At 37.7% G+C, this 27289-nt stretch overlaps 1 protein-coding gene across 1 annotated transcript in view; it reads right to left on the bottom strand.

Moving 5' to 3' along the window:
• The window catches only part of RASSF4 (Ras association domain family member 4), a 479342-nt gene that overhangs the window by 44819 nt on the left and 407234 nt on the right, over window positions 1-27289 (bottom strand). The window contains exons 6-8 of the mRNA XM_053692194.1: window positions 12799-12890; window positions 6612-6760; window positions 5547-5648 (exon numbers count right to left, since the gene is read on the bottom strand). Coding sequence (XP_053548169.1) covers window positions 5547-5648; window positions 6612-6760; window positions 12799-12890 — 343 coding nt within the window. The remainder of the gene's footprint in view (window positions 1-5546; window positions 5649-6611; window positions 6761-12798; window positions 12891-27289) is intronic.

Genomic DNA, 27289 nt, shown 5'->3' with positions numbered 1-27289 from the left:
TTTATTGGGTGGGTTTTAATTTTAGATTAGGGACTTTGGGTGGAAAAAGAGCTAAAATGCCCTTTTAAGGGCACTGCCCATCCAAATGCCCTTTTCAGGGCAATAGGGAGCTTATGTTTTTTAGATATAATTTTATTTGGGGGGTTTGGTTGTGTGGGTGGTGGGCTTTACTGTTGGGGGTTGTTTGTATTTTTTTTTACAGGTAAAAGAGCTGATTTCTTTGGGGCAATGCCCGCAAAAGGCCCTTTTAAGGGCCATTGGTAGTTTATTGTAGGCTAGGGTTTTTTTTTTATTTTGGGGGGGCATTTTTATTTTCATAGGGCTGTTAGATTAGGTGTAATTAGTTTAAATATTTGATAATTTAATTTTTATTTTGTGTAATTTAGTGTTTTGGTTTTTTTGTAACAGTGTTTTTTATTTTGTGTAACTTAGTTGTTAGTTTTTTGTAACTTAGTAATTCTTTATAGTAGATTTAAATCATTTGAGTAGGGTTAGGTTTTTAAATATGTAATATAGTTAATTAAATTTGTAGTTTAATGTAAGTTTAGTATAATAGTTATGGTAGATTAATATTTAGTTTAATATAGTTTAATGTAATTGTAGGATAATAGGGTAGGTTAATTGATAGCTTAATATAGTTTATTTTAATTCTAAAGGTAAGTTTAAATTTATTATAAGATAGGGATGAGGTAATTTTAATGTAAAGTTAGCAGGTTGTTAGGTTTAGGGGTTAATAGCTTAATTTAGTTTATGGCGATGTGGGGGGCTGGCGGTTTAGAGGTTAATACATTTATTTAGTTGCAGAGAGCTCCGGGAGCGGCAGGATAGGGGTAAATAACTTTATTTGAGTTGCGGTGGGCTCCGGGAGCAGTGGGATAGGGGTTAAACATTTTAGTATAGTGGCGGTGTTTAGTGACAGGATATAAATAAAGCTGGGAAAAGGCTGAATAGCAAAGAGATCGATGACTGTTAGTTAACAACAGTCCGCTGCTCATCGTCCCGTACTTGGTGCACGGCTTTTTGACAGCTTTTTTGATAAATATGGAGAGCGTAGTAGTCATAGCAGAGTTTTAGGACAGTAAACATTTTGTAATTACAGGATTTCTTTTGTCGTCTTGTTTATAAAAATGTTTTAAATGTATTAACATCTTGTTTGCTGCAATTATTTTTCAATAGCTAAACTCCAACCACCACCTACATTATTTGAAACAGCTAATCAAGACTTGTTACTGAAGTAGGCAAGGCTAGCAACGGTCATTATGTTAGTAAACATATACATCGTTTTGAGGTTTCTTATCTGATCACACCTGCTGAGACTAATTATGGACAATTTATTTTCTACACATAATTTAACATTTTATATTACAAGTGTTTACTGTCCATTTAAGTTAAGTTAATAATGAACTCAGTGCCGTCACTGGCGGGGTGCGGGGGGTGCGGACCGTACCCGGGTGACACCCTAAGAGGGGGTTACACCACACAGGCAGCTCAGCTGTAATCCTGTTGTGTAAATAGTGTATAATACTTTTTTTATTTGTTTATTTCAGTAGTGAGTCAGTAGTGACGTGTAGGCTAAGCTGCCTATTACTCTGTGTATAATTAATATATACCATGTCTGACTGACTGACACAGTACCGCCTCAGTCTGGGGCAGGCTGCAGGAGTAGTCAGAGTGCGTCATGCACGTGCACGACACGCACCCCCCCACACACATGATCAGCTGGCTGGCTGAAGCCAGGTCTTGGGTCTCTCAACATTGCATGGCCCCATTGTGACCCCACCATGATGATCTCATCAGTCTGAGCAGCAGACAGCCAACACCTTACAGTCACCCTCCCCTCTAGACCGGTCATGTTCCTCAACTTGCTGAGCTGACACATGGCTGCTGCACCAGTCCAGGAGGAACGTGACCGGAGATGAACAGGCTAGAGGGTAGGAGCAACTCACACAACACTGGTGACTGCGCAAGTGAGGAGGAAGAGAGAGACAGAGCGGGACGACGAGCGACTGAGTTGCAGGCAGCAAGTAGTGAGTGTGACGTGATCTATTCTGATCTGGACTGGGGACCGGAATCCGGATCTACCCGTAAGTACTGACTGCACTGTTAAACTACTGTCTGTGCATGCACTATGACCTTTTGTTTCTGTGTCTCAGTGGAAAGCCAAATACTGCTGTTCTGTTACACAGTGTACCTGGTTATTAGCTACATGCTAATTTGATATATAACAAATAGGGATCCAGCTTTCATTGGAAATGATTAACATTTGAACAATATACAGGGCTAGGCACAAACAAGCTAGTTTATATGACTCATTAAAAAGAAATCAACTTCTAGAATGACCTCCTTTTTTTTAAGCTCATGAACTTTAAATTACACCTTAATCTTGTTTCTAATCTTTTTTAGTATAAAATGAATTACATTGAGTAAGTAGAATTAAACCCCTTCAATTACAAGGTGTGACTGAGCAGATCATGTTCACTTGTTCAGTAAGTAGCTTCCATGTGCATGTAATGTAACCACTAGTATAAACACACAAAATATATTAGACAATCACTATGTGCCTGTGTGTTGCTACAGGCAATGTTGCGCAACAGGTACAAGTGTTTTGACCCTGTATCATATTGTTATTAACATTTTGGAGAAAGGTAGACAAGTGTGCAGTCTGCTATTGGGTTACAGTGGCAGGAAACATCAATTTCCAAAATTATGAGTGTTTTATCTCCCAGAATCCCCTATTCCTTCCAGTAGCCAGCAGGTCAAGCAGCTGAAGAAAATATCTTAATGAATAAATAATAAAACTAAGGTAATGTTTGAACAACCCTGCAGACATATGTGTATCAGTGTGTGTGTTTCATGCAATTTCAAAAATAGGCCCACCAAAATCATCAGCTCCAGGCCCATGAAGCCCTTAATCTGGCACTGGCCGCATCACTACAGGGCACTGTGGCAGGCAACATATAGATAGGGGAACCCAGCGGAGGAGGAAGAAAACATTATCCAGCTATGCACAAGTTGTTGCGTAGTATAAGCAAAGTTCATATTCAGATTCTGTTTTCTTCTCCTCGGTGCTGAGCTGTATCCTGCCCTGTTCTCTTTCTGGCAGGGGGGGTGACACCATCAAATACCACACTGGGTGACACAAACCCTAGTGGGGCCACTGAATGAACTGAGGGATTATTATTATTATTATTTTCTTTTCAGTTAAATATTACAAACTATGGCAGTTTACTTTTAACACTATAGAGCAGGTAGGGATGCCAGGTATCCAGAATCTAGACAGACATTTTAACTAGCTGCCCAGTAAAATATATACAAAAAGTGGAAACTCAAATGTGTATTTTCCATCTTCTGAAAGGTCACTTATGCCTCAATAAATATGACTTCAGAAAAAAAGTGACATAGTCAGAAGAGTTAGGCTCTGTATGTTAAATGAAACCAAAACAGCTAAAAATAATCATTAATGGAAGTCAAGAGGTTAAAACCCTGCTCTGTGTGTGTTACAGGCAGCGGAAGTTGCAGCGGAAGTATAATGGCTGCTCTGTGTTTGTTTAAGGGATATGGTACTCAAAGCATTCACGTTTATCAGTGATGGTCAACTTCCCCAACAGATTCATATTTAAAAGCGTTAAAAGGAAACCTCAAAAAATGATTTCATGATTCAGATTATAGAATACAATGTTTAACAACTTTTCCAATCTACTTCTGATATCTAATTTAATTTGTTCTCTTTATATCATTTGTTGAAAAGCATACCTAGGTAGGCTCATGAACTGGGGGCTGCACATATATGACTCTTGCCATTGGCTTACCAATGTCTTCAACTAGCTCCCAGTAGTTCATTTCTGCTCCTTCAATAAAGGATATCATGAGAATGAATTTTTTTTTTATTAAAGAAGTAAATTGAAAAGTTGTTTAAAAGTGTATGCTCTATCTGGATCATTAAACTTGTATGATACAAGCAGAGCATGCAGTTTAAATAGACTTTTCAATTTACTTATATTATCAAATTTTGCACAGTATTTATATGCACACCTTTTGAGGTACTAGCTTCTACTGAACATGAGCACAAGTTCATAGGGTATACTATACTAGTCTGTGATTGGCTGATAGCTGCCACATGATACAGGGGGCTGGCAAATGGAGAAAAGATAAATTTGTCAGAAAATAAAAATCTACTGCTTATTTGAAATTCAGAGTAAGTGCTATTACATTATACACTTATGCAATTGTACAGTATTTAGTGGTCCTTTAAGGGTCACATAATCATTTATTTATGGATATTAAACACACAAATAATATATTTCCTAAAAATGTGCCCAGATGTAAGTAATGTTGCAGGGTACCCTCAATCTGCTGTTCTTCCCTCCAGTTGGCTCGTTTGAGTTTGCCCACTAACCAGAAGCCCCCAAAGCACACATATTTAGTTCTTCTTTTTCCTGGGACCACAAACTCTATTGCACAAATTCTCAGTTCTACTTTTCCTTGGGGCTACAACATCTAGTGCAGGGGCCCGTATGTGGTCCATAGGCTGACCGTTGTCCATCCGTGACATAGCACGTTAAAACTATTTTGTGCATGAAAATGTTACATAAAAGATGTCTGGGAATCTACTCCAACAAAAATGCTACTTAAAAATTTGCTTTATTTAGCACAACAACATCCATTTTTTTTTTTTTTTTTAAAGTGCACTGGTTTGTTTTGAAACATTCTCTATTAGACGAAATCAAGAACATATTTCAGTATCATGACCCTTTATGGAAGGGTTTTTATCATTGCTCTATGTGTGTTACTGGTAATTGGGGAGTTGTGTATTACTAGCAGCCAGAAGGGTAAATCCATTGAATTATTTGTTACTGTCAGCTAAGAGGATAAAATTACCACCCTGTTTTAAAATTTATAGTGGGGCCTACACAGGGGTCAAGTCGAGTGGAAACGTATATGAACAGAGTTCCTGCACTATTTTTACAGGAGGAACTAAGTTCCATCTAGACAGAGAACAGAAACGCTTCAATAGAGGGATAGTGACATACTCTAGTAATGGGCAGTAACACTTTCTATAATACACTAATTATATACATATAAATACAGTGTGTGTGTGTGTGTGTATCTCTCTCTCTATATATATATATATATATATATATATATATATATATATATATATATATATATATATATATATATATATAAATAAAACAATATTAATTGTGAGTGGAGGTGTAAATCTTGGTAATTTCCCACACTTTTTTTGTAGGACTTGATCCCTGGGCCTACGGTTAAGTCAATATGGAGGCTACTGCATGACTCCACCTACGACCTTCCCCAGTAACCCACAGGTCATCCATAATTTATATGGAGAAGAGCTGGTAACCCTAAGAGTACAGTTAAAATGTGGAAACCCTGAATCATTTCAGTGAAAGTGATTCTGATTTGGAGTCATGAGTTACTAATTAACTCCCCCTACATTTTTTAGCAGCAGACTCATTACTTTGCGTTGTCTTCACCCTGCTAGTAATATGGTTGTTTGGTTTCATAAGTGTCTAACTCACCCTGAATTTTTTTAACAGCAGATTCATGACTTGCGTTGTGTTCATCCTGCTCGTAACACGGACGTTTGTCACAGAACCATATGCCGGAGTAAATACAGATGTCTGAAAGGAAACAGAATATCACAGGGATTAGGATTTTACAATTTATTGTTTGAGCTACGGATGATTTATATCCACAAAAATCACCTTAAAGGGACAGTCAACTCAAATGTTTTATTGTTTAAAAATATAGATAATCCCTTTATTACCCATTCCCCAGTTTTGCACAGAAAACACTGTTATATTAATATACTTTTTACCTCTGTGATTACCTTGTATCTAAGACTCTTCTGACAGCCCCATGATCACATGACTTTTTATTTATTATCTATTGACTTGTATTTAAGCCAATTAGTGTTGAGTTGTGCACAACCCACAGGGGTGAGCACAATGTTATCTATATGGCTCACATGAACTAGCACTTCCCTGTTGTGAAAAGCTAATTTAAAAAAAGCATGTGATAAGAGGCTGTCTTTAGTGGCTTAGAAACAGGCAGACATTAAGAGTTTAAATGTTATAAAGTATATTAATATAACAATGTTGGTTGTGCAAAGCTGGGGAATGGGTAATTTGTTTATGAATCAATCTTTGGAAAAATAATATTTTTATCATTTCCAGCAAACAGAGATTTGTATTAAAAGTGGGTATCTAAATCCAACAAACCTTCACCATCTAATCATTTGTGGTCTAGGTAACAGAATGGTGACCTTAGAAGCGGCAAATAGTTTTGGTTTACTTCTATTAACAGACTTACCTATATCATTTGTTATCCAGACCATGCATGTGTCTTGAGCGCTATGAGGCAACATTTTTTATAACATTATACAAACCGTGCTCACTCATATATTTCTCTGCCCGAATTATACATCTATCTAGATAGAACATAAAATATACCTTTCATATGTTCCTAATAAATTCCCTATTAAATTTCAAGGTGACACTAATGTATCTACTAATGTATCCCTGGAAAAGACAAATACCATACAGAATACAACAGACAATTGTTATAACTATAGGCATGTTTACCTTATGATTATAGAAATGGCCATTAATGGAAAATCTGTGACTCTTCAATCTTTGCGTTTCTCTCGGACTTCGAAGCTTTGCACGCATCTGAACAAAACTGGCATCACTTCTGGTCCTTTTTAGCTGTGGAGTCTCCTCCTCACCTGGATCTAGTAGGGAAATTTATATCAGTCAAAATGTAAACATGGCAAGAATATGGATTTTCCATTTGGTATCAAGTAAACTTTAAGCAACACAAATCACAGACAGCTAGATTACGAGTTGTGCGTTCGTGTTTGAACGCTGAAAAAAATGGTCATTTCAGCATTAAAACAGCACCGCAGCCATTACAAGTCTTGTCGGTATAGCTGTACCGCAAGCCTTTTAGCATATACAGCAACGTCAGTCCCGCACATGTAAAAATGACGTTTTTTCATGGGACTTCCGTAGCGCTGCCATTAAGAGTTTTGCTGTGAGGCTAAAAATCTTGTGTTGCAGCCTATACCGACAAGATCCGTAATCTAAAAGCAGTAGTTATGAGTTTTACGCAACAAATCTGTAACATAAAACAAATAATTAAACTGCTACAAAGTACACTAAACACCCATAAACTACCTATTAACCCCTAAACCGAGGCCCTCCCGCATCACAAACACTATATTAAAGTTATTAACCCCTAATCTGCCGCTCCCGACATCACTGCCACTAAAAAAATTATTAACCCCTATTCCGCTGCTCCCCGACATCGTCACCACTATAATAAAGTTATTAACCCCTAAACTGCGGCCCTCCCACATCGTAAACACTATTTAAATATGATTAACCCCTAATCTGCCATCTGCCCACATCATCCAATAGAATTAGAGCTGCTTAAATCCTATCAGCTGATTTGAACAGCCAATAGGATTTTAGCAGCTCTAATTCCTATTGGCTGATTAAATTTTTCAGCCAATAGGAATGCAAGGGACGCCATTTTGAAACGGCTCCCTTGCATTGAAGATTCAGTGTACGGCGGCGACCGTATGAAGAGGATGCTCCGAGCCGGATGTCTTCAGGATGGACCCGCTCCATGCCACCGGGATCAAAATAGAAGATGCCGTCTGGATGAAGATAGAAGAGGACGTCTGGATGAAGACTTCTCGCCGCCTGGATGAGGACTTTGCCAACTGAATGAAAATAGAAGAGGCCGCCTGGATGAAGATCGTTCAAGCGGGACTTCAAAAATTGTAAGTGGATCGTCGGGGGTTAGTGTTAGGTTTTTTTTAAGGGTTTTTTGAGTATTTTTTTTTAGATTAGGGTTTGGGCAGCAAAAGAGCTAAATGCCCTTTTAGATTAAGTTTTTTTAGAAATAGGTTTTTTATTTGGGGGGGTTGGTTTTTTACTGTTGGGGGTCTTTGTATTTTTTTTTACAGGTAAAAGAGCTGTTTAACTTAGGGCAATGTCCTCCAAAAAGCCCTTTTAAGGGCTATTGGTAGTTTATTCTAGAATAGGTTTTTTATTTTGGGGTGGGGTTTTTTTTTTAAATGGGTATTAGAATTGTAATAATGTTTATTATTTTTCAGAATTTGTTATTTTGTGTAATGTATTTTTTTCTTTTTTGGGGTGGGGTTTTATTTTTAGATTAGGGCTCGGGCATGTCACAAAAGAGCTAAATGCCCTTTTAAGGACAATGCCCATACAAATGCCCTTTTCAGGGCAATGGGTAGATTAGGTTATACTTTATTTTTATTTCATGGGTTTGGGGGTAGGAGTTTGTATACTGTTAGGAGGTGTTTGTTTTGTTTTGTAGCAAAAGAGCTGTTAACTTTGTGGTAATGCCCTACAAAAGGCCCTTTTGAGGGCCCACAAATGGCCATTTTAAGGTCCCTTGGTAGTTTATTGTAGATTAGGGTTTTTTATTTTGGGTTTTTTTTTTTTAAAGGGTATTAGAATAGGAATCATTTTTATTATTTTGTATAATTTCGTTTGTTATTTTTTGTAATGGTAGGTTTTTTTATTTTTAGTAAATTTACTGTTTTTTTTATTTTTTTTAATGGTAGGTTTTATTGTAAGGCAGCTTAGGTTTTATTTCACAGGTAAGTTTGTATTTATTTTAACTAGGTAGTTATTAAATAGTTAATAACTATTTACTAACTAGTCTACCTAGTTAAAATAAATACAAACTTACCTGTGAAATAAAAATAAAACCTAAGCTTGCTACAATAAAACTATTAGTTATATTATAGCTAGCTTAGGTTTTATTTTACAGGTATTTAGTTTTAAATAGGAATTATTTAGTTAATAATTGTAAGTTTAATTTAGCTCTAGTTTAATTATGTTAAAGTTAGGGGGTGTTAGGGTTACGTTAGGGTTAGGTTTAGGGGTTAATATATAGTTTAATTTAGGTTGTTGTTATGTGGGGTGCTGGCGGTTTAGGGGTTAATAGGTTTATTTAGTGTCTGATGTGGGAGGCCAGAGGTTTAGGGGTGAATAACTTTATTTAGTGGCGGCGATGTCGGGGAGCGGCGGAATAGGGGTTAATAGATTTATTATAGTGTGGGCATTGTTGGGGTGCAGGGGAATAGGGGTTAATAACTTTAGTATAGTGGCGGCGATGTTGGGGTGACAGATAAGGGGTTAATAGCTTTATTTAGGTTGCTGCAATATCGGGAGCGGCAGATTAGGAGTTAATAACTGTAGGCAGATGTCGGCGATGTCGGGGGCAGCAGATTAGGGGTGTTTAGACTCGGAGTTTATGTTAGGGTGTTAGGTTTAAACATAACTTTATTTTTCCCCATAGATATTAATGGGGCTGCGTTATGGAGCTTTTCATTTTGCGATTGCAGGTGTTAGGCTTTTTTTAGCCCGCTCTCCCCATTAATGTCTATGGGGGAAGCGTGCACAAGCACGTCAAAAGATAACTTGAATTGTGTGCGGTATGGAGCTCTACGCAGCCATATCACACTCACAAGCCAGCTGTTTGAAACTTGTAATGGCTGCGCTATAGGGGGTTAATAATAAAGCAACTTTTGTTGCGTTCGTTAATTTTCATATAGCGCGCATAACTCGTAATCTAGGTGAGAGTCAATTAAACATATGAAAACGTAGTTCTATTCTACAGACAAAGCCCCTATTGTATTAAGTGTACCACATAAAAACAGTACTAAAAGTATAAGCAGTGTAGAACAGTATATTTCATTAAAGGGACGGTAAAGGTACTGTTTGAATGCATATATGTTATTGCACTGCATAGAGTGTACTAGTGATAATGTCAATTGATATTGCAAATAATCTTTTAGCATCCGTGTGGGTTCTTGTTACTTACTCACTCCAGCCACCCAAAGCCCACAGATATTTTCCATTATCTTGTTACTGGTTGGTACAGCTAAAAAGAAGCCACACCAGCGACATCAAAAAAGGGAATAAAGGCTCCATAGGAACCCTTATTTTTTATAAACAGGTATATGGCAGAGTAAATGTCACTGCATGTGTACTTTTAGTTGGACTTCATTGTACATGTTTAGTGGTTGGTTTAACACCATTCTAGCTAAGTCAGGATATTTTTTTAAAGTGCCTCATCATTCTTCAGTATCTGATGCATCTATAGTCTTCTTCCAAGCGGTAATCCGATTCCATAGTGTCCTTAAGGATAGTGACACCCCAGTTCATCTTCAAATTCAAGAAATATTTTGTTTTGGCTCGAGCAGCTCCTATGTTGCTATACCACAAAGCAATGGGAAAAACAAAATGTATGCTTATCTTATAAATTAATTTATTTCATGATAGCGAGAGTCCAGGAGCCATCACATGTGGATTAAGGACCAGTCCTACAGGAGGAGGTAAAACACCCCACACAATAGAGCTTTAATTCCTCCTATATTTCGATGATTCTTTAATCATACATATGGTCAAGGGAATGGAGAAAAGACAGTTTGAAAGAAAATGCAGGGTAAAAGAAGTACAAAATGGTACTGCCAGCAACTCACCATCATGAAAAAGATAAATGTATTAGGTATGAATACATTTTGTCTTCTTTGATAAGAAGAGTCCACAAGCCATCATCACATGTGGGATCCTATACCTAAGTTGTAAAGTCTACAAGACCACCATTAAAAAGGGCGGGTAAAAGAGTTAAGGTAATTTCTTACCAAAAGTGCCTCAGAAGAAGCAAAAGTGTAAACATAGTAGAATTTGGTAAATGTATGAAAATATGACCAAGTAGCTGCCTTGCACATCTGTTCAATGGAAGATTAATTTCTAAAATCCCAAGAGGTGGCAATTGGTCTGGAAAAATGTGCATTCATTGATCAAAGGGGAACTTCCCTTCTACTAGGTATGCTACACAAATCAAAGCTTTAAGCCAAGCTGCTACCTGAGAAATAGATAAACAACGTAGAATAATTTCTGGAAGTAATTTATTTTTTAGCATTCTTTGGCCCTGGACAGAGAGATGGGACTACATTTTTTTTATTAATATTTTCAGAAGAAACAACCTTATGAATGAAAGAGTAGTTTGTTCTTAAAACTTCTTTACACTGGTGAAAAAAAGCAGGTAAAGAGAATCACAAGATAGAAGAAAAAGCTCAGATACTCTTCTGGCCGAGGAAATAGCCAAGAGAAAGAGAACCTTTCAAGACAACAGTTGAATGTTCAAACCATGCATGGGTTAAAACGGCTAATCTTGAAGAACCCTCCAAACCAAGTTAAGGTTTACATGGACGGGAAGCAGGCCTTATAATTGGTCTTATCCTGACCAAAGCTTGAACAATGGCTTGAATGTCAGGAAGTCTGGAAATCATCTTCTGATACAAGACTTAAAGTGCAGAAATTTGTCCTTTTAAGGGAACTGGCTGATAAATCCTTATCCAGACCATGCTGCAAAAATGATAGAATTTGAGGAATTCTAAAAGAGTTCTAATGGTAATTCTTAGACTCACTTTAGGAAAGGATAACTTTCAAGATTTTGTATTAAACACTTTGATTCAGGACAGAAAGCCTGCTCAAAGACATATTTAACACTTGATCTGAAAAACCTTTCTGAGGCAAACTCAGTTGTTCAATCATCATGCCGTCAAATAAAGAAATTTGAGGTTTTGATGAAAGAAGGGACATTCTACTGACAACTGAGGAATTCTGTTTCCTAATTGTCCACACCCGGAATGTGAATTGCTGAAAACATGCAAGTCATAATGCAGGCTACCTCTTTCTTGCTAAGGCACTTTGAGTACTGCCATGGTGATTGATGTAAGCAACTGCTATAACATTGTCTGACTGAAACCTCAGAAAAGACTTCTATCTTAACAGGGGCCAACTCTGGAAGGCCCCAAAGATTGCATGGAGTTCCAAGATGTTGTTGGGCAACCTCGCGTTCCGAGGAGACTAAATTCCCTGTGCTTTCCGGAAACCCCAGCAGGTTGGTGTCTGTATTACTTACCACCCAATTTGGACAAAGAAATGAGGCTCCCTGAATTAATGATCGGGGAGTCTGCCACCAAGTTAGAGAATGTCTTGCCTTGAAGTCTAAAGAGGTCTTCTGAGACAATTTGTTATAATCTCCATTCCACTGTTGCAACAGTTAAAACTTCAAAAAAAAATTGGATCTACTTCCATGCATTGAAGCAGTGTTTAAGAAAGGAGTTTCATGAAGAAGAGCACAGAGCTTCTGCAATTTGAGTCTTTGAGCATCTGTAAGAAATAGTCTCATTGTTACAGAGTCTATGAGGAAGCCGAGAAAGGCAGCTCTGATTTGTGATAGTAGAGAGCTTTACGAGAGGTTGGATTTTCAACCATGGGAATTAAGTAACTAAAGAACTGTGTTCATATGTTTTTGAGCCATCTGAAAAGAAGCCTGTACCAGAATGTTGTCTAGGTAAGGGGTTCTTCCTGTTCTTTGCATGTGTTTAACTGGTGGAAGTATTAAAGCCATCCCTTGTGAAATTGCAGAGTGAATGTACTGTTTAAAGTTAGTAGGCCGGTCCATAAAACTGTCCTGGGAAAAGCCCTGGTAGGTTACAAATCCTTGCGTATTCTGCTACAAATGCAACACTGCATAACCCTGTCTATTAACTGACACAGACTAAGCACAGAGTAGACTGTCCCTTTAATGGTCCTTTGATGTCTTTCAATTATTGTACTTTAAATTTATACCTAATGTCAAAGTGCTGCATAATATGTTGGCACTTTATAAGTATACGTGCTAATAATATATGACCCTCCATTTTATACTTACATTTATTTGGGTGTGTAGGGTTCTGAATAATTTCTGTATTATTATTAAGTAATTCTGAATTCATTTGATGTTCCGTTGGTTGCGACTCATAACTATGGCAAAACAGATAAAAATAATAAAGATACAGTTTTAGTAACAGGTACATTGTTCCAACATTTTACAACTATAACATTATCACGTGAAATAATCTTTGGCTGGCAATCCCCATACACAGACAAGCTTAATCTGCTGTTTAATCATTCAGGTTTACGGGTGTAAATTACACTTTTACTTTTGTGTCTTAATCAGAAAACCAAAGCAAATTAACACGTATCTAATAACCAGACCTATAGGATCCCAAGCTTTATTTATAAAATAAAACTTTAACTTTATAAAAAGGGAGCTGAAACATAACATTTCTCTTTCTTGATGAAGATAGATCATGTAATATTAACCCCTTTGCTATCAGGAATTTCAGAGAAAGACACCCAAAGTCCAAAGAATTTTTAGCATTTTTGTTATTGCTCCGTTTAAACAGAAATAGGGCCTCTGTTTTTCTGATTTATCTATGAAAAAAATAATAATAATTATAAATATATATATATATATATTTATTATATATATTTATTTATTATATTATATTATATAGCTAAGGTATATAGCTAAGGTATTGATCTATGCCAATTATGGTATATTTGATTCCACTATTTGGCCGCCAAATATGATCATAAAAATAAAATTGTTAACTTTTTTAGAAACTTTGGGTTTCTCACTGAAATTATTTACCCACAAATACTGCAGTCATAAGATAAATGGTTGTAAAAGCTGCTCTGTGGTCCCCTTTTTCCAGAAATAGCAAACAAATGCCTTGCCATTGGTTTTTGGCAATTAGAAGGCCACTAATTGCAGCTGCACACTACAATTCTGAAATTTCCAGCAGTGAAGAGGTTAATCAGTAGCTTGAGAGGTTAGTATTTGCTCTTATGTAGGGATTGTCCTCCCACATGACACCTCCCACCCCCTGATTCCTACCTTATCCCTCCCAAACCACTCTCTTCCCTCCCCCCACCACTGTTCACCACCAATTTAGACAGTCTGCCAGTATGCAGTTTTATATATATATATATATATATATATATATATATATATATATATATATATATATATATATATATAGTTTTTTTGTTTTGCTTTTTATATTTCTGTAGTGTAGATCCCCCCCAAAAAAACAGCTCTCTAACCCTCCCTCTCCTACTGCTCCACACCATGTTTGTTACTTGCAGTCATGTTGCCAGTAAAAAAATATTCTTTTAACTTTTCTTTATTTTATATTTATTATATTTTTTTTTTCTGTAGTATAGGACCCTCTCCAAGATCACTTTTTTCTGTAGTGTAGGATCTCGTCCCTCCAGCCGATATTTTTTTTTTATAGTTTAAGATCACAACTCTCCCTTCATAACCTTTTGCTGTAGTGTAGGGAACCCCACCTCTTCCTTCCCATCATCCGCTGGGACGCCCATCAGCCTCCCTCCTTCCATTCCACCAACAGAGGATCATTACAGAACCCGACGATCGGCCATTTGCCTTTATATGATATGGGATAACAATCAGTGTTCACTTACCATAAGAAGGCAGATGCCTTCTGTCCTCTGGTTATATATATATATATATATATATATATATATACACAGGGAGTGCAGAATTATTAGGCAAGTTGTATTTTTGAGGATTAATTTTATTATTGAACAACAACCATGTTCTCAATGAACCCAAAAAACTCATTAATATCAAAGCTGAATAGTTTTGGAAGTAGTTTTTAGTTTGTTTTTAGTTATAGCTATTTTAGGGGGATATCTGTGTGTGCAGGTGACTATTACTGTGCATAATTATTAGGCAACTTAACAAAAAACAAATATATACCCATTTCAATTATTTATTTTTACCAGTGAAACCAATATAACATCTCAACATTCACAAATATACATTTCTGACATTCAAAAACAAAACAAAAACAAATCAGTGATCAATATAGCCACCTTTCTTTGCAAGGACACTCAAAAGCCTGCCATCCATGGATTCTGTCAGTGTTTTGATCTGTTCACCATCAACATTGCGCGCAGCAGCAACCACAGCCTCCCAGACACTGTTCAGAGAGGTGTACTGTTTTCCCTCCTTGTAAATCTCACATTTGATGATGGACCACAGGTTCTCAATGGGGTTCAGATCAGGTGAACAAGGAGGCCATGTCATTAGATTTTCTTCTTTTATACCCTTTCTTGCCAGCCACGCTGTGGAGTACTTGGACGCGTGTGATGGAGCATTGTCCTGCATGAAAATCATGTTTTTCTTGAAGGATGCAGACTTCTTCCTGTACCACTGCTTGAAGAAGGTGTCTTCCAGAAACTGGCAGTAGGACTGGGAGTTGAGCTTGACTCCATCCTCAACCCGAAAAGGCCCCACAAGCTCATCTTTGATGATACCAGCCCAAACCAGTACTCCACCTCCACCTTGCTGGCCTCTGAGTCGGACTGGAGCTCTCTGCCCTTTACCAATCCAGCCACGGGCCCATCCATCTGGCCCATCAAGACTCACTCTCATTTCATCAGTCCATAAAACCTTAGAAAAATCAGTCTTGAGATATTTCTTGGCCCAGTCTTGACGTTTCAGCTTGTGTGTCTTGTTCAGTGGTGGTCGTCTTTCAGCCTTTCTTACCTTGGCCATGTCTCTGAGTATTGCACACCTTGTGCTTTTGGGCACTCCAGTGATGTTGCAGCTCTGAAATATGGCCAAACTGGTGGCAAGTGGCATCTTGGCAGCTGCACGCTTGACTTTTCTCAGTTCATGGGCAGTTATTTTGCGCCTTGGTTTTTCCACACGCTTCTTGCGACCCTGTTGACTATTTTGAATGAAACGCTTGATTGTTCGATGATCACGCTTCAGAAGCTTTGCAATTTTAAGAGTGCTGCAACCCTCTGCAAGATATCTCACTATTTTTGACTTTTCTGAGCCTGTCATGTCCTTCTTTTGACCCATTTTGCCAAAGGAAAGGAAGTTGCCTAATAATTATGCACACCTGATATAGGGTGTTGATGTCATTAGACCACACCCCTTCTCATTACAGAGATGCACATCACCTAATATGCTTAATTGGTAGTAGGCTTTCGAGCCTATACAGCTTGGAGTAAGACAACATGCATAAAGAGGATGATGTGGTCAAAATACTCATTTGCCTAATAATTCTGCACTCCCTGTATATATATATATATATATATATATATATATATACACATATATACATATATATGTGTGTGTGTGTATACACAAGTATATATATATATATATATATATATATACACACACACACACACACATATACACATATATATATACACATATGCACACATATATATATATATACACACATATACACATATATATACATATATACATATATACACATACATATATATATACATATATACACATATATACATATATATATACACATATATATATATATATCTATATACATACATACATACATACATATATATATATATATATACACACATTGATTGGAGTAGCCATGTTAGTCCAGAGATTTAGATATCAAAATAACAAGAGTATTGCATTGAGCAATGATACTTTTTTTATTGGACTAACTATACATTTATAAGTTGACAAGCTTTCGGAAGAGTTCCTTCCTTTATCAAGTCTTCCGAAAGCTTGTCAACTTATAAATGTATAGTTAGTCCAATAAAAAAGTATCATTGCTCAAAGGGCTGAGCATGTTGCAGGGTCATGGGATGTGTACCCGGTCCGGTATGAGAGTGCAGTTCCCTTCCGTGTTTTGTATATGTCTAGGGTGGTTACATATTCCTGTGCACCCTTCCCTTGTTTTCAGTTTGTTTGGATTTGAAAGCTTGCATTGTGTGGCTGTTTTAGGGTCTCAGGTATTGGAAAGGACCTTGACGTGGTACCTGAGCTTGTCCCATTTGGCCAGATGCGGTGACTAACCTTTCCATTTTTGCTTTTAAATCTTAGCTGAGAGCTTGTAAGTGAGTGCTGGGTTTTCTCTGTGTGTTGTATTAATTTGTTTTGTAATTTTCCCTATGGTTCTTGCACCCAGACCTGTCTGGGGTTAACTGCTTGTGGCTCTGGGGACAGCACAGCTTCCTGTGAGTGCCAGTGGCACCCAGAGCTGAGCATGTTGCAGGGTCATGGGATGTGTACCCGGTCCGGTATGAGAGTGCAGTTCCCTTCTGTGTTTTGTATATGTCTAGGGTGGTTACATATTCCTGTGCACCCTTCCCTTGTTTTTAGTTTGTTTGGATTTGAAAGCTTGCATTGTGTGGCTGTTTTAGGGTCTCAGGTATTGGAAAGGACCTTGACGTGGTACCTGAGCTTGTCCCATTTGGCCAGATGCGGTGACTAACCTTTCCATTTTTGCTTTTAAATCTTAGCTGAGAGCTTGTAAGTGAGTGCTGGGTTTTCTCTGTGTGTTATATATATATATATATACACACACACACACACACCCTATATATATATATATATATATATATATACATACATATATACACACATATGTAGACATGCATATGTATCTATATACTGTATGTATATATATATATATATATATTTATATTATAGCCCTTTGCAGTCAAAGCGCTTGTCATATACCATATACTTTTGAACCCTTATAACGTTTTTTAATATATAAAAAAATGAAAAATATTGAAGGCGCCTGAGAGCAATGAGATCCAATTGTGAATCACACAAAATAAATAAATAATATATAAAGTGCAAACAATTAAGTTATAAATAAATGTTGACTATTATATCACATTCTCTATCAGTGAACATGTGACAAACAAATCTAAACAATTGTACGTGTGTCAGATGACCTTATTACTAAATATATAAGCCAAACAAACATATGACAATAATATATACGTGTATACCAATATGTATATATTCGTAACACTGCATGTATACACAGACAATTCCAAGTGTATCAAACATAAAAAGTGACACAATAAATACAAAAAGTGTCTATAGTGATATCGGTATCTGTGACTTATAGGAACAAAACCTATTAAATATGAGCAAAAAGGTCATATAATCAAGTTCAAATCGAATCCAAAGATCTACAGGGTCCCATATGATAGTGAGTCCACAGGTGATATGGTATGTGGCTGCTGGACTTCTCCCGGAACTGATAGGCCACCAGAATGATGAGTGATAACTAGAAGAAAATAAGAGAAGGCGCCACAATAGTGTGAAATCCGTGGTATATCATCCCCACGCAAACAGTGAATATCACTTACTAGATATAAAGCACTTGAGAAGTGCCACAGGTACAGGGTGGACTATTAATAGCTGCCCAGCGAGCTAACTCCACGGTCTGTAGATCAACAAGCAGATTTCAATGTCCCAGTCTTATCTGCATCCGTCACGACCTTAGTGCCTAAGTCAGCAGCTACTCTGATCCAGCAGACTTGCAACAGAGATAATCGTGCAGAGAATACTTCGTGATGACAATAGGTTTTATAAAACACAATAAAAGTTTATTAAAAACCATACACACAACGCGTTTCCCGGTTCAACAACCGTTTCATTAGGTGTATAGTAATCAAATGCCATCACGACTTATAAAACAAATTCGGCGTCCCCAGCCAATTAGTGTGCATGCGCACTAGGAGTATGAACCAATAGAATCCCTGCAAAGAGCCGGCTTGATACTGATAGGTTAATAAAATAAGGGTGTGTTCCCCTCCCTCCAACAGCTGATCTTACTAGCCGCCGCAAAAATAATAATAATAATAGCTGATCGCTAAAATAATGGACCGGCCTATATCAGTAACTAATACTAACGGCTACAAAAATGACAAATGAACGCCATAAAATGGGCCTCGCACAAAATACTTGTCTATGCGTGGATCATATGGAAAATATATAAATTCTATTAAATTTTGCCATTAGTCATTATTTGTCTGTAGACGATAAGTTAACCAAACAGAATAAAAAATACATACCAGAATACAAACCAACTCCAACAAGGACTAAAAACAGACCATCTCAATGCATAGATCATATAACGCAATAATAAACTATATAATAATATAAAATGGGACTATTATCTCTGTTGCAAGTCTGCTGGATCAGAGTAGCTGCTGACTTAGGCACTAAGGTCGTGACGGATGCAGATGAGACTGGGACATTGAAATCTGCTTGTTGATCTACAGACCGTGGAGTTAGTTTGCTAGGCAGCTATTAATAGTCCAGCCTGTACCTGTGGCACTTCTCAAGTGCTTTATATCTAGTAAGTGATATTCACTGTTTGCGTGGGGACGATATACCACGGATTTCACACTATTGTGGCGCCTTCTCTTATTTTCTTCTAGTTTTTTAATATATATTTATTAGATAGTGCATTTGTGAGTGTACATGTATTTATGTTGTGTTTACTTTCAACTTGTAATACACGTGCGAGTTGGCGTGAGCACAATATCTTAATATTGTGTGCTAATGTTAGCGAGCCACTTGTAATCTATGTATTTAACCCCAGCAAAGTCATTAAAATCATACTGAAAATCAGCTCACAAGCAGCAATGCACTACTGAGAAACATCTGAACACATCTGGTGAGCCAATGACAAGAGGCATGTGTGTAGCACCCACATTGCTGCTCCTGAGCCTACCTACATATGCTTTGCAGCAATTTCTGTTAGGTAAGGTAAACTGAAAGTCTCTTAAAATGACATGCTCTATCTGAAAGTTTAAAGGGATTTGAAACTCAAACAGTTTCCTTCATGGTTCAGATAGAGCATACAATTTTAAAAAAACTTCTAATTTACTTCTATTATCTAATTTTCTTAGTTATCTTGATATCCTTTGTTTAAAAGGATACCTAGGTAGGCTCAGGAGCTGGGAGCTAGATGCTGATTGGTAGTTGCACATATATGCCTCTGATCTCAGTGGCTTATCAATGTGATCAGCTAGCTCCCAGTAGTTAATTGCTCTCCTTCAGCAAAGGATACCAAGATAATAAAGCAAAATTGATCATGAAAATAAATGAGAAAGTTGTTTAAAAATGTATCCTCTATTTAATCATTATTTCCCTTTAATTTTGACTATCATGTCCCTTTAAGGTACAGAAGGCTGCCACACCTGTGCATAAATATGCTCACTCTTATCCTGCAGTCAGTGCACACATACAGAGCAAATTACATCAGAGCCTTAAAAAAAATGTTGGTCCTAAGTCTGCATACAAAACAGTAAGAACCTTGCTATTGTGTACTTCCATTGCTAAATGCCCCTTTAACACATCAATGGGGCCTGCAGCACTGTGCAATTATTGATATTTACTTAATCTTAACAAACGTGAAAGCCACACACTGGCATCAAATTATGGATGTCACTGTCACTATATGAAGGAAAAATCAACTGAAAAGGACTCTCCTGATCATGCTGCGTTGGTGTGATGGGGAAGCTGATATTTAGATGTTTCACGTGGTCAGAGGGTGATCAGACACATGGTTGTGCCGTTCTCCTACTGTAGGGCTCACTGGAAGCTTAGGTTAATCACAGGACTTCCTGTTTACTTTTCTTCTGTTTTTGCTTCTGAGTATTTGCTTCAAAAAAGCAAGGGCAGCTGGACTCTATAAACAGCAGATATTTTGCACCTTGTTATTGAGTGTTACAGTCGCTTTGAGTGGATATCCTGTGATTAATAAAGTAAGAGGGTCACATCATGTGGCAGGAAAGGTCATTTGGGAAACAGGTTGCAGGTGCAAGGACAGCTTGGTAGCATTAAAGGGACATTAGTCACTGTTTTTACTATATGAACGGTGTTTATCTGCAATTAAGCACTGCTATGCAAAATCCTGTATACATAATAAATATTTTAAATACATTTAAATTGTCATGTTGTTCACTTTGCTTTGCAATCTATGGATATATCCATTGAAAAGTCACATGAGTGTAACCATTGAACATTTAGGGGCAGATATAAACAGCTCAAATGCTGATAAAGTAACAACTTTGTAGCATGTTATAGGGTCAGGGGTTCTGAATTCTGTAGGATACACTTAAAGGGACACTGAACCCAATTTTTTTTCTTTCGTGATTCAGATAGAACATGCAATTTTAAAGAACTTTCTTATTTACTCCTATTATCAATTTTTCTTCGTTCTCGTGCTTTCTTTATTTGAAAAAGAAGGCATCTAAGCTATTTTTTGGTTCAGACCATGGAAAGCACTTGTTTATTGGTAGGTAAATTTACCCACCAATCAGCATGAACAACACAGTGTGTTCACCAAAAATGGGCCGGCATCGAAACTTACATTCTTGCATTTCAAATAAAGACACCACGAGAATGAAAATAATTTTATAATAGGAGTAAATTAGAAAGATGTTTAAAATTGCATGCTCTATCTGAATCACAATAGAAAAAATGTGGGTTCAGTGTCCCTTTAAGCCTCTTTTCGGGAAGTGCAAATCCATAATTTTCCGAGGCATATTACTACATGTAGACAAGCTCAGGAGTGTGCACGTGTCTACAGCACTATATGGCAGCAGTTTTGCAAGAATACTTTTAACAATGCTATATGTTTTGCTGACATCTAGTGCTCAAAAGAATTCTTTCAAAACTGTAGCCATATAGTTCTCTAGACACGTGCACGCTAGCTACGTAAGTATTCTTTTAGAAAAAAAAATACCATGTGAAGAAAATAAATATAATAGAAGTAAATTAAGAAGAAACTACTTTAATCAGTTATTTTAAAAGAGATTGAAACATATTGGTAAGATGCAATATTTAAAATGCGTGAGGTGTTCAATACATGCTATCTCAGATATCAAATCCGAACAACGTGAAAAATTAACAATAATTACAACAAAAACACGTTAGAAACACACTTGCAGAATTGGTTTATGTAAATGCTTGCAGATTTAAAATATTGGCATATTTGTTTTGTTCTATTAATCTCACTTCATAGGACGATAGATATCCTCAAGGGTTGGACATAGACATTTATAGTTTCTCTTCACAGGATGATAGATATCCTCAGAAGTTGGACATGGACATTGGTAGTCTCGCTTCATAGGACAATAGATATGCTCAAGGGTTGGACATGGGCATTGGTATTCTCGCTTCATAGGATGATTGATATCCTCAGGGGTTAGGCATTGGTAGTCTCGCTTCATAGGATGATTGATATCCTCTGGGGTTAGGCATTGGTAGTGTCACTTCATAGGATGATTGATATCCTCAGGGGTTAGACATTGGTAGTCTCGCTTCATAGGATGATAGATATCCACAGGGGTTGGACATGGACATTGGTAGACTCGCTTCATAGGACGATAGATATCCTCAGTGGTTGGACATGGACATTGGTAGTCTCGCTTCATAGGACGATAGATATGCTCAAGGGTTGGACATGGGCATTGGTAGTCTTGCTTCATAGGACGATGGATATGCTCAAGGGTTGGACATGGGCATTGGTAGTCTCGTTTCATAGGATGATTGATATCCTCAGGGGTTAGACATTGGTAGTCTCGCTTCATAGGATGATAGATATCCTCAAGGGTTGGACATAGACATTGGTAGTCTCTCTTCATAGGATCATCGATATCATCAGGGGTTGGACATAGACATTGGTAGTCTCGCTTTATAGGACGATAGATATCCTCAGGGGTTGGACATTTGGAGCATTTTAGGATTTTTCATCAAAACATCAGCCGAACACGCTGAATTTTTTTCAAAGCAGAGGAGGTTGTCTCATTTTTAGCTTTTATTTTATTTCTCATTTACAAGCTTTCTTTTATCAAGATGTGAACAGTTAGCAGATAGATGGTATTCATTATAATGAAGTTTATTAAGGATATAAGTGCAAAACTAAAAGGGACATTAAACACCTACAGATACTAATATAAATTGTTTAATTACATGTAGTAAAATAACTGCAATATACTTTCTTTGTTTATTTTGTTCTTATTTTTGTAATTTAATTCTGAAGATCTTGGACTTTTTGTCACGCTCGGATGAGCAGGTTCTGGGGTATGGAGCTTATGCAAGGTGGTGGCAGGCTTAGGACTGTCTTGAATACTGAAAGGGGCAAGCGGTATGTGCTTTTTTCTGGAATTACCACTATTAGGCATGTTTAAGAAACAGACAAGCAAGTAAGTTTATTGCACAGGAACTGGAGACTTGGAGGCTAGAAGCAGGGTAAGTGAGGAGACGTGCCCACACCAGAACTGGAGTCTGTGGTAATGCCCACTATAGGGCCAGGAACAGGAGTGCAAATTTAGGCTTAACACAGGAGGTGCCCTCTGGAGGCCAAGACTGGAGGTGCCCACTTGAAGCCAAGTCTGGATAGACTGGTACTGCTGAGACAAGCTGAAGACACAGAATACACAGGTTCTTATGTGACAGGCAGGAGACACCAGATACACAGATACTGCTGTGACAGGCAGGAGACACAGGATTCACAGATACTGCTGTGATAGGCAGGAGACACCGGATACACAGATACTGCTGTGATAGGCAGGAGACACCGGATACACAGATACTGCTGTGACACGCAGGAGACACAGGATACACAGATACTGCTGTGACAGGCTGGAGACACAGGATACACAGGTACTGCTGGGACAGGCAGGAGACACAGGATACACAGATACTGCTGTGACAGGCTGGAGACACAGGATACACAGATACTGCTGTGACAGGCTGGAGACACAGGATACACAGGTACTGCTGTGACAGGCTGGAGACACAGGATACACAGGTACTGCTTTGACAGGCTGGAGACACAGGATACACAGGTACTGCTGTGAAAGGCTGGAGACACAGGAAACACAGATGTTTGGCAGGGTCCACTGCGGATACCCGGACACTGGTAGCAGAGACTCTATGCAAAACTTGGCACATGAGCAGTATACTGGAACTTGACAAAGTTTGGATGTATAAGTAGGTGACTGGAACTTTGCAAATATGCTTAGCAGTGCTTGGGTACATTCGCTGGATAAAGGAACTTGGTAAGTGTCATCTGTAGGGCTAGGCACTGAAACAGGATCCTAGGGAAGCAGGGTGATGCCACAGGAAGCAGAGACAGACTGGTACAGAGAGGAAAATCAGGAGACAAGCCAAGGGTCAGATACCTGAGAGCAGTCAGAACAGTCACCAAATCGTAGAATCCAATAGAATACACAGGGTACAAGGCCAGGTTCAGTAAACAGAAAAGCAGTCCAATCTCTCATCTAAACCAAGGGAGATCCAAAAGGGTAGTCAGAGAACAAGCCAGGTTCAGGAATCAAACAGGAAATACAGGCAAGGTCAGAGGCACTAACCAGTACAGGATAAATCCTTATGTCAGAGCAGGAAGTGGATTGTAAAGCAGCCTTTTATAGGGGAGCGGATTGCAAAACTACCTGCAGCTGACAAGCAGGTGGAGTCAGAGAGCAATCCTCTGCAGGTAACAGGTCTCCAAAAACTCCAGGCAAATGCAAAGCCCTCTGGTGGCGCAGGAATAGAAAAACAGTCTGGGAACCAGGAGACCCAGGTTAAAATCCGGGCACGGCTGTGACACTTTTCAATTCATGTTAGAAATTGAAGTGCAGACACAGCTATATGCCACACAGTCATTAGTTGCACACTCTAGTAAGCCATTTATAACATTTCCTAATTGGCCTCAGCAGACAAAAAAAATGTCTTAAATGTTAAAATTTGCTAGTTGAAAGTTCACCTGTTCTTGCAAAGGTGACATGCTAAAAAAGACTTTAAAGGGACATGAAACCCAAAATGTTATTTCATGATTCAGATAGAGCATGCGAGGTCTCCAATTTAAATTGATCAAATTAGCTTTTTCTCTCAGTGTCATTTGTTGAAGGAGTAACAGTACACTACTGGGAGATATCTGAACATATCAGATAAACCAATGACAAGAGGCATATATGTGCAGCCACCAATTAGCACCTAGCTCCCAGTAGTAGCTTTGCTGCTTCTGAGCACACCTGGGTATTCTTTTTAACAAAGGATAGCAAGACAATGAAACAAATTGGATAACACAAGTAAATTGGAATGTTGTTTAAAATTGCATGTTCTATCTGACTCACAAAATATAAATGTTGGGTTTCATATTCATTTAACTGACATGGAAATTAGCCGAGCTTCGCTGCTTTGTCTTAAAAACGTTAGGGCTTTCTGGAAGCTCAAGTTAAATCGCAGGACTTCCTGTGTATCTGCTGGGGGTGTTCGCTTTCCTTCCATTTTTACTTCATAAACAGAAATTTGAGCTCCATAACAATGACAGCAGCTGCATTCTCTTTATAAACATCTTGGGTCATTATATATTTTGCACCTTGTTATTGAGTGTTAGGCTCATTTCTAGTGAATATCCTGTGACAATAAATAAAGTATTTAATGAGGGTCACATGTGGCAGGAAAGTTCCTTTGGGAAACAGGCTGCAGAGTCAAGGGCAGCTTCATAGCATTAAAGGGACATTTTTTTTAAATATGCACAGTATTTAAAGGGATATGACAAATGTATTTTCTTTCATAACTCAGATACAGCATGCAATTTAAAGCAACTTTATAATTTACCCCTATTATAAATGTTTCATCGTTCTCTTGGTATCTTTATTCGAAAAAGCAGAAAATGTAAGTTTAGGAGCCAGCCCATGTTTTGTCAGCACCTGGACAGTGTTTGCTTATTGGTGGCTAAATGTAGCCACCAAGCAGCAAGCACAACCTAGGTGCTGGACGAAAAATGGGCTGGCTTCTAAGCTTTACATTCCTGCCGTTTCAAATAAAGATACCAAGAGAACAAAGAAAATGTGATAATAGGAGTAAATTAGAAAGTTGCTTAAAATTGCATGCTCTATCTGAATCATTAAAGAAAACGTTTGGGTTTCATATCCCTTTAACAGCAGCTATTGACTGCCTTGCAAAAGTCTGTTTACAAAATTTAAAATTTATTTTTCACCTTGCTTTGCAATATAGGGAATTACTCCTTAAAGGGCCACTGTAAGTAAATATTTTCTATGCCTGTTACTAACTAACTACCCCAAATACGCTTTTTATCAATAGCATTTCATTAACATATCTCTACCGTATATCAGAAATCTTGTCTGCAAATTTAATTGTTTTCCAAACCCACTCCGTGGGTATCCTTTGCACTGTACCAATCAGTTTACAATACCTAGGTTTCAAAATGGCGCTTTAAACACAAAGTTATTGGTTTAAGTATTTTGAACATGCAGTGCTGAAAATAATGGGCAGGATAACGTGACATCATCGGCGAGTAAAAGATATAACTTTTAGAACGTTATGAAACTTCGTTTTGGAGAAAATATAGGTCAGTAGGTTTTAATTAATGTTTATTAACTTTAATATGTTAGTTGTTTAGCTTAAAAATTATAACAGAAAGTAATCCTTTAAGAAAAGCCACTTGAGTGTATATTGACCATTTAGGTTTGCATGCACAATAAAATTGTAACTAAAAAAAAATGAATACAGTGTTCTCACTAGGACCTTTTTAATGGGTTGCCCCACCACTGATTTTACTGACTACCCGGCTAAAATGTTATCCAATATTAAGCTAAAATTAGTTTATCTTTAAATACATTTATGTTAAATTATGCAATTAATGTGTGCTTTGGATAGCAGAAAAAAAATTAAAATTATATATATATTATTTTTTAAACATCTTTACAAACAAAAACATATTGCAAAAATACTATTTCAAATTAAACTTATATGTCCCTTTAACTATTTTAAGGGTGATAGACAGCTCAAACATGTCCATTCCTTTTACTTGTTTGGTTTAGTAAACTTGTTCCATAGGGCTATGCAATCCCTCACCACCAGAATAGAATCTGCTGGTCTATACAATTAGGAGCAGTACGACCCTCTACCGAGGATCACATGTAGAACTGAAGCAAGGGTATGGCTGAGGGACAAGAGAACAGTGAGAATCCCCTATTTGAATGAGGGGGTCACTTGTATCTCTAGGATGCAGATGATCACGGTGAGAACCGGCAATCACTTGCCCCACAGAACACCAGGGTGGTTTTCTATAAAGAGGGGGTCAATTACAGCAGCTCTATGTTACCTTCTTCTTTACCTATAGGGGCATTACACCCTTTGTTAGAAAAAAACGTGAATTTTACTAGATATGTGCGATTCGGTTCGATTTGGAAATTCTGAAAATTCTGCAAATTCGGCGATTCGGATCGAACCGAATTTCCAAATTAAAATTCTGCCAAATTTTCCGAATCGAACCAAATTAGTTCGAATCGATTCGTAAATTCGGGATGGCCATTGGATTACACTAGTATTCTACAGTATGTTAGGTTAACACCTAATATACAGTATAATACTAGTCTAATCCCACCTAACACTTACCGAAATGCCGAATTTCCGAACCAAATCCAGCCGAATTTCTTCGAATCCGAAACGAATCTATTCAAAATTTTCTGAATTCGAATCGATCCGGACCGAACTTCGA

The sequence above is a fragment of the Bombina bombina genome, chromosome 9, assembly GCF_027579735.1.
Source record: "Bombina bombina isolate aBomBom1 chromosome 9, aBomBom1.pri, whole genome shotgun sequence".
NCBI lineage: Eukaryota > Metazoa > Chordata > Amphibia > Anura > Bombinatoridae > Bombina > Bombina bombina.
Note: the sequence above shows the minus strand (reverse complement) of the source record. Positions and strands in the feature narration are given on the sequence as shown.